The sequence below is a fragment of the Neofelis nebulosa genome, chromosome 7 (assembly GCF_028018385.1).
Source record: "Neofelis nebulosa isolate mNeoNeb1 chromosome 7, mNeoNeb1.pri, whole genome shotgun sequence".
Taxonomy (NCBI): Eukaryota; Metazoa; Chordata; class Mammalia; order Carnivora; family Felidae; genus Neofelis; species Neofelis nebulosa.
The window spans coordinates 146680761-146691491 of record NC_080788.1 but is presented as its reverse complement, the minus strand read 5'-3'; the positions used below and the strand labels follow the sequence as shown (position 1 = coordinate 146691491).

Sequence of the window (10731 nt, the reverse complement as noted above, 5' to 3'; positions counted from 1 at the left end):
TCCCTCTCTCTCTATGCTCCTCCCTGACTCACGCTCTCTCTCTCCAAAATAAATATACTGTATAAAAAAATTTTAATTAAAAAACCCTCAATTCCTCTTCTGGTGTCGTTTTTAGAACAAAGACTGCAGATGCAGTCACATACCTCCGAACTGTGGTAATTATTCAACCAAAAGCAGTGATCCAACACTCAGTATTTCATTAGAGTCAACAACCATCACATCACTTTCTGCCTGGAGAAAATCTCCGAATTTAATGCAACATAATAATCCAAAAAAAAAAAAAAAAAAAGATTCCACACTCCCATCCTGAGGGAATGCCCTGGAGCCAGCTTCCTGGCAAGACGTGGAGGAGGACACGCGACAACAAATGTCAAGAGTCACTGCTTTCGATGGTTTCTGAAAAAACGAAGAGACACAAATCCAAATCATAAACCTTAACCCTGAATATTCCTGTTACTCAGGAAATCAGATTTACCTTCACAAAACGCGAATTTGTTCTCAGAAGTTTGCGGACTACCAACAGCAGGAAATCCATTTCTTCAGTCCGTTCGTGTACCTGCAATATAGAAAAGTGGGGCGCCCCACGTGGCAGCCAGCAACGCACGTGACCGCCCCCCCCCCCCCCCCCCCCGAGGCGGAAGCGGCTCGACGGCGGGTCGCCAGGAGGCGGGGGGGGGGGGGAGGGGGGGCGGCAGCCGGCTCCGCTAAACGCGCTTCCTCAGGACGGACCGGCCGGCGCTCCCGGCTAAGAGGAAGCCGGGCCGCCTGGCCCACGAACGAGAGGGCACAGAGGAGGCCCGGGTGGGTCTCCTCCCCCTCGGTGCTTCTCTCTGGGGCCTTCTCTCTGGGGCCTTCTCTCTGGGGCTTCTGGGCAGAGAACTTAGCATCTCTGGTCCCGCGTGCAATGCCAGTGGTGCCCCCCGGGGTCACGGAGTCCAGCGGAACCATCCCCACCCGTCCCCGGCACAGACAGCCGCCGGCCCCACCTCCTCTGCTTTCCCCTGCCAACCACACGCTCCCCTCAGTCTCCAGCTGCACTCAGGCTGGCAAGTGAGCACAGGGCGGAGGCTGAGGCCAGCGTGCCCGCTCCGTGAGACGCAGAACCGTGGCGCCCGAGGGTGGGCCGGGTTGGCTGTGGCACGGTCAGGTCAGCCACAAACGGGCAAGCAGACGGAGGCTGGGAGCCGAGGGCACCAGGGGGAGCTGCAGGCGCTCGGGGTCACCCTGGGGAGCTGGCGCGGGAGCTGCAGCCCAGGGAAAGCAGCCCCGTCCCCACCCTCCTCTACCTTCCCCCCCCCCCCCCGCCCCCGGCGAGGCAGGCAGGGCCCCCAGGGACCCACAGCTCCCTCAACCTCCCCTGCTCTGCCGGCCCCAGGCCAGCCAACGGCAAACGTGTGGGTCACGTGGGGCTGCTTTTCCACAAGAACTGTCACTCAGCCGGGGTTACTCAACGCACAAGGGGACAGTAAGATTCGATTCTGGGACATTTTGCCGCCAAAGTGGAGAGACTGGCCGCCGAGTCCAAAGGCGGGGGCGCTCTTCCCCTTGGTGTCCAGGCCCAGTCATTATTCCACAGCCACATCTGCCCCTGGTCCCACTCCTTCCTCACTCCCCACCGAAGGGGAGCCGTGGGGGAGCGGGACAGGGAAAAGAGAAGAAAAACAGCGCCTGAAAAGTATTTAACGTTCACATGAATGGCTGGGCATCCCAGGGACACCATTATAAATCTAATCCTTATTTCATTCTATCACCAGACTCCGGAACACCTCAGCACAAACATCCCGTCTCCTACTCGAGAAAGAAAAATAAAGGCTCTCATCAGCCAAGAGCCCCCGAGTGACTTCTCCTCAGCGTTCAGTTCCCCGCGGCCACCACACCCTGACTTTCTAGACCCGGCTTCTCCCCAGGTTCTCGGGGCCGTCCGGCCTCCCTCTCCTGCCCCGAGGACCCCACAGTCCTCTCCCTGCCACCGGCCAACACACACCTCAGCAGGGATCTGTCTCCCCGGGAGAGTGGCTGAAGGGAGACACCACCAGTCATGTGTTGATAATCTCTGCCCGATGAGGCCGGTACTGGAAAATGCTTATTGAAGGAATGGTTACCTGAAGCCACTTTATTCTTTTTCAAGAGCTGACAAGTTAAAACCATTATCATCCCGTTTTCAACAGCCTGGCGGTCTTCAACCTTTGCTCTTAGATTGCCTTTGAAATTCAAATCATCCCACTATTTAGGAACAATATTGCTTATAAACCTAAAATTTCAAGCATATCCAATCCATTCTTCGCTGAGGCAGGTAATTATCAGCATGCCTACTAGGTGCAGGGGACACAGGTGCAGAGCCAGAAGGTGTGGTGGCAGGGTGACAAGACAGCCTCCGCTAGCCATGGCTCCCCTGCGGGACAGGCCCTTGCTCCGGGAAGGAACGAAGTCAGTAACGCGGGAGGACAGGTGTGTCCTCACCACTCAGGGACGTGTGTACAAGTCCAGTCAATGGTCAGAAAGACCGCGGACACACAGAAAATAAATGGGGGCACCGGCAGCAGAGCTCTTGAGTGAACTGCCCAGGGCGAACCCCACAAGGCCGTTTGCTGTCGCCAGCCTGTAGTATTAAGGCTCCGGGAAGTATTACGTACTGGGTAATGGCACCTTTGGATACACTGCCCGTGAAATTGCATTTCATCTCTATCTAATCTAAAGACACTCAAAAATAACCATCATAAAGAAAAACCCTGAGCCAGACTGTACGTCACGCTGTTTTGCAAAGGACAAGAGATCGTCTTCCTACCTTCCACTCTCCCAAACGTCTCCTGGTAATGTAAAACCACGTTTAGCTGCGCACACGCTAGCAAATGCACCTGCTCGGCCCCTCCTCCAGTAGGTCTGAGTGCTGTTGACCATCACACGCATTTCAACAGAGTGGAACGCTGACCCTCCACAGCCGCCCGGGCAGTTTCACGTCAGCCTCTGTCTCTAGCCCCGTCTCCAACCTTCTACAAACCTAGCTCTTCGCCGATGTTTTTCATGCCTCCAGAAAGGCGTAATTACTGACGGGCTTTAAAAGTCAAGACTGCGGGGTCAGGCATTTCCAAAACTCCCGGGAAAGAAAACTCAACACAACATCCTCCCACCGCAAAAAAAACTCTTTTAAAATATAAACAAAATCAATCAAATATTCCATCCTGAGAAAAATCCAGAGCTAAGACTGGCACAAAGACTCTTTACTAGAGCTTCTTAAGAAAGGAGACTATATCAGTATCTCACGTGTACTTTATTTTCTTAAAAAAAGCATGACTGTCCTCATTTTACTAGATGGAAAATACCTGCATACAATGAAAGTTCTTCTGAGTGTCTGATGTGACTAACACTCTAAACCAGGGCTCAGCAGACTTTTACTGCAAAAGGCAGGTAGTGAGGACGCCCGGCTTTGCCGAGCGTGGTGTCTGCTGCAGCCACGCCTCTCTTTAGCACCAGCCAAACTGTGTTCCAATAAAACTTTATGTACGAAGGCAGGTGCCAAATTGGGCCTGAGGGCTGGAGTTTGCCAACCCCGCTTTAATCAAGGAACCTGGTCACAGTCCTCAACCTCCACACCTGTGTTTTAGAGCTAAGCGCCAACAAAAAAGACAAAATCAACATCTAGCAATAGAATAAAGCAGATACAGACCAACGGCACGGCACGACACTTTACAAGGAGGGAACGTTTACAATAATTTGCACATTGTCTGTTCTCTTACAAAATAAGAACACGAGCGTAAGGGCAGAGCTGTGTTCAAGAAGTGCGCACCTCATCGATGAAGATGTGGGTGAACTCCACCAAACTCTTCGCACTGACTATTTTCTGAAGCAGGACTCCCGTTGTCATATAAATTAACTTGGTGTCTTCTGTTGCTATCTTCTCTAACCCTACCTAAAAGCAGAGAAGGAAAAGAAAAAGGAGAAAACTTTCAGGTTTCAATGGTTCACATTTAACTACCAACAAGGCTATGTCCACACTGGACCTCCATATTGGAGGTAAGTAAGAAAGGGAATAAAAACTAGAGGCTCTAAGTTAAAACTGTCCTTCTCAGGCACCTGGGTAGCTCAGCCAGTTCGGCGTCTCTTGATTTTGGCCCTGATCACGATCCACGGTTCCTGAGTTCGAGCCCCACACTGGGCTCTGTCCTGACAGTGCAGAGCCTGTTTGGGAGTCTGTCTCCCTCTCTCTCTCTCTCAAAATAAACATTAAAGAAAAAAAAAACTTAAAAAAAAAAAAAAAAAACATCATTCTCAAGATGATTTTTTTCCTTCTCTTTTTCAGGGGGTGGGGGGAACGTGGCTTATCTAGTCATACTGCCTGTACCATTTTTATGTTAAGACCATGGTGTATGAAGACATCTACGTACAAAGATAAAATCACAAAAACCATGAGTCTCAGAATTCTGGCTCCTTTTGTATTCAACCAAGAAAGAAATTGAAGTTCTTATCAAAAAATTCAGTTTCACTGCTTTTTAAACATTTTTTTTTTTTTTTTTTTTTTTTTTTTTTTTTTTTTTTTAGAGAGAACGCATGAGAGCAGGGGAGAGGGGCAGAGGGGGAGAGAGAGAGAAAGCGGGGCAGAGGGAGAGAGATAGAGAGCAGAGCCCGACCCGGGCTCAATCCCACAACCCCAGGATCACGACCAGAGTCAAAATCAAGAGTCAGCTGCTCAACTGACTGAGCCACCCCGGCGCCCCAAGTTTCACTGTTTTTTACATTACACCACAGGTCTGCCTTGTAAGCAACTGGCTTCATTTCAATTTCCAGCAGAAACCGTCGACTTCTACAGAATAAAACACTCACGAGGAAAGAGGTGGCTTGCTCCCGGCCTCACCTGATAGCCCACCAGACCACCGAGCGTCCAGGCGCGCTCTTTGCTGATCCACCTGGCGATGCTGGTGGCCCCTATCTTCCGGGGCTGGGTGACCACAATGTTGCAGTAGGCAGAGCGCTGAACGTAATGGTCCAGGATATACTGTGGCAGCTGAGTGCTTTTGCCACTACCCGTGGCACCGTGTATAATCACCACAGAATTACTTTCTATCAGAGAAATAACCTACAATTTAAGAAAAATTCTTTTGAGATTGCCACAAAGGTAACGATGACATACGGCATTATCTACGAACCGAAAACTTTACCCGGGGAGGATGTTTGGGACTTATTTTCCTTTCATCTGTAAAAGTTAAATTATTACGTAACCATCTAACCGTCACAAAAGAGCACGAAGGCTGCAAATGGTTGCCACCCTGAAAACCACTGTGACTGCTGTGAACAGGAACAGCTCATGGCTCTGGAGAGCCAGGCCAAGGCAGCCACGGGGCCCCAGGGCTCAGTGTCTTTATGCAGAGATGAAAACACCAATTTCTAGAGCTCTCGCTAAGTTTAAATGTCTAGTATTTTTAAATCTTGTAACGAACCTTACATAATTCTTCTGAGAAACACGAAAGCATTGCTGCCATCACCTCAAGTGGTCTTAACATTTCATTTGAAATCCCGCAGATGCATTTTCAAATAATTAACTTCTACCGTTTTCCACTCCCAGACCGTACACAGCGTTTTTAAAACTCCAGTCCAATTCCTGCCTGCCACTCCCTGACTCCACCCTAAATTTATCTGAACTCTTCTCTCTCTAGCAATTGCTACGGTCAGGGAACACCGTCTAATTTGAGTAGCGGCCCCCAAAATTAGAGTAGGTCTACTCTGCAGACATTGCATGACTCACTAAAACAAAACAAAACAAAACTTAAATCGGGAACATTTGCGGTTTCGTTTTACCTGTAACTCATCCTCTACTAGTACATTAAATAAAGGCTTCAGTACGCTTATTTCTAACGTGGCTTAATAACAGGTAGCTAATTAAAAGCGTGATCATCTTGCTGCTATATGCGGCCCAGCATTGTCGATAACAAGATGTATCGGTGATTGATCAATCAGTTAACAGGCCAGCGGAATGCTGGAGAGAACGGTGGCCAGGGGGCATTATTACTGTATAAAAACACTTGGCGGTGAGTTTTTTTCAAGCAGCAGCTCTCCTGGGGACAGGTGTTTACTGACAGCTATCTCAGAGGGAAGGCTGAACACATTAAAGCACAGCCCAAAGAAAGACCATCAGCACGGTCATCGCACGGCCGAGGCACAGGACCCTCCGGCCGCCCCACAGTCCGGCACACACCACGGATGCTTGCCTGGCACCTCGTCACTTTCCAGCTGTAGCCCAAAATGTTGGGCCTCAGAAATTTATTTAAACAGCAAAATTACATCACGACAAAAATAACTTTACCTCGTCCTTACATCGATTTATAGGCAAATCAGGATATTTGTAAGTTGTCTCTGGGACGCATGCCACATTGCTTAATTTAGCCAAAGATGGCCTTGGACCTGTATTCAAAAAACAAAACAAAACAAGACAAAAAATACTATTATGTGTCTGGAAAAAAAAAACAGTAAACAACCCGAAGTTATGTCTAATCTACAAACCCAGCACGCACGTGACCACAAATGCAGAAGTACATTCTGCAGGCTAACACCACAAGCAGCGTAACTAGAAGATTCTCTCCGTACCCGTGATGAATCATTTACACAAGCTGGGCACACTCTTACACCTCCATCACAGCCATCATCGCGGTAGGCCTAGCACCACCTTCTAAGACAAAAGACCTACAAAGCACACGGTGAAAAAGTAATGTGAAAAGTAGTCAAAGGGAACCTCGTGTGGAATGGCATCAGGAGGCACGCGCGCGCAGGGGAGCCCTCACGCCCGCCACTCCCTGCCCACCACAGACCCACAGGAAGAGACGCACCTTGCTCAAGGATACGGTCTTACTCTCCCAGCAGGAAGAAGGAAGATTTCCTCTTCCCCCCGGCAACAGCCCAGCCAATGAGAGTCTGTCCCAGCTCAGCCACTGAGAAACCTCTATACTTACAATTCCCAGTTCACTCCAATGGACTTTTTGTTTACAACAGCCCCGCTCTTCCCGTCCCCCTGCCCTCCCAAAAGAGTCTCCTGTCCTTTGTTCTCAGGACTTGCTTTTGGTTTCTTGGCAGCTTGCTTGTCCTGGATTAAAATGATCTGTTCTTCCCAGAGAAATCCATCTCTTTGCCGGTAAAATAACTGGCAGTTTTATTTTTAAGGTTAACAGTACTAAAATGGTTAAAGAACAGACGTGATCTGAGATCTCAGTAGAATGCACCGATTCATTAAGGGGTAGCTCCTTACTGCTGAAATACACTGGTAGCAGACGAGTGCCGCTCAGGAGCTCCAGGAACCCTGAAAGGGGGGCCCGACTGCCCACACAGAGGCCGACTGCGGCACTGACCACCAGCACCTCCTGTAAACACCCTGTCCGGCCTCGGGTCATGACCTGACGAACTGACAGGCATCAAAATTCACAGGACGCAAGCTTTCATCGGGAAATAAACTTTTACCTCCAAAGCAAACTTTTAAGGCTCCCGCCGCTTCAAATTTAGAGCTGTTCCCCTTCTTCGGCATCTCTCCCCCGATGCCCGTCTCCCCTTTTCCTCCCAGCCCTTCCTTTCTCTGCCCCAACATCTCCTCATCCTGTGTTCTGCCACCGTCCTTTCTCACCTGATTCACGTGTTCGCAGCGTCATAACTAATCTAATAATAAATTAAAATACAGCTATTCTCCTATATTTGAATCAAAGTGTGTAGCACTTGTTCTGAATTCACAAAACAGAGCAGTCAGACCTGTTACAATCTTTCGGGCAAAGGTGGCTTCTTTGTAGACAGCAACGCTCTTCCTAGGCCGCCAGGGGCCATGGCCGAAGGAGGACTCCCCAAGCCGTGCCCTCAACAGCTCCAATCTTCCCGTCAGTGCACAGAAGGCCACCGGACTCTCAAAAACATGCACTGTCCTTCTGCTGCCCTGTCTTGCTTTCCTCCCATCACTTCTCTCAGCTTTTACATTTTTTTTCTATGTTTACTTTTGAGAGAGACAGAGCGAGAGCGAGCAAGCATGCACACCAGCAGGGGAGAGGAGAGAGAAGGGGGTGGGGGACAGACGATCCGAAGAGGGCTCCACACTGACAGCGGAGAGCCTGATGCAGGGCTCAAACCCACGAACCCTGAGATCGCGACCCGAGACAAAGTCAGATGCTCAACCGACTGAGCCACCCAGGTGCCCTATCTCCTCTCAGCTTTTGAAGAACTCCATCACCAATGCCACCCTGCCTTCCCAGGTGGTACACCTACTCTTGGTCTCACCCCTTCCAGAAGCTCTCTTGACTAAGGAGTCCTTAGAAGTAATTAACCACACTACCTGCCAAACACTGAGTTGGAGCAAAATTTAATGTCTGGACCGGTCCTAATTTAAAAATGGCTCCAACAGTTCATTAAGTTATCTGGAATTCTGAACGGTGGCTGGGTATCCAGGCCAGCCCACAAATTAAGAACATAATGTTTACAAAAATAGGCGAAAAATAAACACTTTCCCACGCGTGATGCCAGTAGGTTTGTCAATCAGCCACAGGGCTTTTTTCACGTACTACAGGAGAGGGAGGAGAGTCCACTCGGCAGCAGGGGCTCCACTGTAAGACAAGACGGAAGAACAAGCAGTGGGAACAGAGTAAGAAGTGAGGAGTGAGAAGCGCGGGGGGACTCAGAAACACAGAAAGGCAGCAGCCGTGTCGTTTGCCAAGCGACTTTAAGACGTGGTTCGCCGAGATGCTGACCGAGCCATTACTTGGACACCACTGATGTGACTTACGTTCCTCGATTACGTGCATTTTGAAGGTTGTTACTTAAAGACAGAAGCCGTACAAGAAGAGAATTCTGAAAGTCTTAACTCTACCGTCCAAACCCTACGCCTTCCTCCACGGAACACAAACACGGCTGGACGTTTCTAGGTCACTGGCTGAAGCACACCCAGCACAAATCAAGTCCTGCCTCCACGTCCACCGCCACAGGGGACAGGAAACCAAACAGGGAGATGTTCGTGGCCACGAGGCTCTCTCATCTGTACATCAGCAACAAAGGGAGGTGACCAGGCAAAGCATCATGATTAAGTTCTAAGAAAACAAAATGGATAATTCAGGGCAAATCAGCAAACTACATATGACAAAGTATAATCCAAAAGTGCCGTGAGAAATACCTCAACCTCACAATTCGCTATTTTTATTTCCTGTGATCTTTTTACCCTGAGTTATTAACATTAAAATGTTTTTACATGAACTGGAAAAAAACTAGAAACCGCTCGTTTCTCTTCACTAAGCCACATCACTCCAACCTATGGCTTCCACAGTCACATCTCCTCCTACTGATTGTGACCCTCCTGCCCCCTCTCGTAAGAGCCCTGTGATCACACAGGGCCTGCCGGGACAGTCTCCCCCTCGCCATTTCACTGTGACTTAATCACAGCTGCAAGGATTCTTTCCCCTGTGAGCTAACACAGTCACAGGTTCTGGGGCTTAGGGATCGGACCTCTTCGGGGGGCCTATTATCCAGCCTACAACTGCCTGTGCCCAGGCCTGCCCACCGCCACTCTCGATTCTCCGACAACAACGCCCATTTCAAGTCTGGGGCACCAGGGTTTCGTCCGCCACAGACCCCCGGCGCACGTTCCCTCCTCCCTGATCCCCGTGCTGCCCCGGTAACGTCTATCATCCGTCAGCTCTAAGCTCGACTGTTACCTTTCCCGATACCCCAGCTCAAGTCAGAAACCCTGGTCTCAGGCCCCCATACAGCTGTCTTTCAGAGCACTCATCTCCACAAGCATGAATCTGCATAACTACATGATTAAGTGATAATCTCTGCGAGGGGAGGGACCAGGTCTTACTACTTACCATATTCCCAGGCCTCACACAGTCCCTGGCACACACCTTGATAAACACTGGCTGTTGAATGAATCCTTGGAATACAGCCAAAGCTATAATTTATGTAACTGCCTGGTGAAAAGTTCCAAAGGCATGAAGATGCCAGGGACAGAGAAAGCAAACAGTTCCAAATCTTAATCCAAATCAAAAGTTACTAGAGCAGATGCCTCCAACTGCAGGCATTCGATCGTAACCTCGCTACTTTCCAGCAGCGGCAATCCCGTGTGGCCTGCTCCAGGAGTGGCAGGTGGCGTGCCCCAGGTCAGGCCATGCGGGCGTAACAAGAAGGATCGCATCACACAGTCATCTGAAAACGAACGCGCCTCCGCAAAGGGAAATACGAGCGGATGGAGGTCTCTGCACAGTAACACACACACAGCTCCTTCGTGCTTCTACTGGACCGCACTGTGGTCTGCTGCACAGGCAAAATCGCCAATCCCTGTCCGCTGACATTCATGAGACCTCCGAGGCTCCCCACAGATTAGCAATGAAGCAATCGATGCTCGGCCACGTCCAGCTCTGTATTTTTAGCAGAGGTACACATTGGACCAAGGGGCGCACGCACTTTGAACTATCACTTCTGATGTTAACCTACCAGACCGTCCAGACGACTATTCCTCCTGAGAGAGCTAAAGACAGTAGCTGAAATATACAAACAGCACCTAATGAGGAAACACCAGGCCAAAGCCAACAGCAAGGCAAGAACACAGACACAAAGGCAAGGAACTCCACGCGCTTTTGCTTTAAGGTGAGAAATAAACCTGAATCTATGCAGGGACCCAAACAATGAGAAAACAAAACGGAATGAGACAGTGCGGTGGGGTACCTGGGTGGTTAAGCGTCCGACTCTTGGTTTCAGCTGAAGTCATGATCTCAAGGTTCATGG

The 10731-nt window shown here is 49.8% G+C and overlaps 1 protein-coding gene across 6 annotated transcripts in view; it reads right to left on the bottom strand.

Moving 5' to 3' along the window:
• The window catches only part of TDRD9 (tudor domain containing 9), a 113279-nt gene that overhangs the window by 82042 nt on the left and 20506 nt on the right, over positions 1–10731 (bottom strand). For 5 of the 6 annotated variants that reach the window (XM_058740435.1, XM_058740430.1, XM_058740433.1 and 2 more), the window contains exons 3-6: positions 6296–6393; positions 4850–5071; positions 3785–3907; positions 476–556 (exon numbers count right to left, since the gene is read on the bottom strand). In XM_058740435.1, the coding sequence (XP_058596418.1) occupies positions 476–556; positions 3785–3907; positions 4850–5071; positions 6296–6393 (524 nt within the window). Of the gene's footprint in view, positions 1–143; positions 232–475; positions 557–3784; positions 3908–4849; positions 5072–6295; positions 6394–10731 lie in introns of those variants that run through there. The other variant, XM_058740437.1, reaches the window with a different exon arrangement.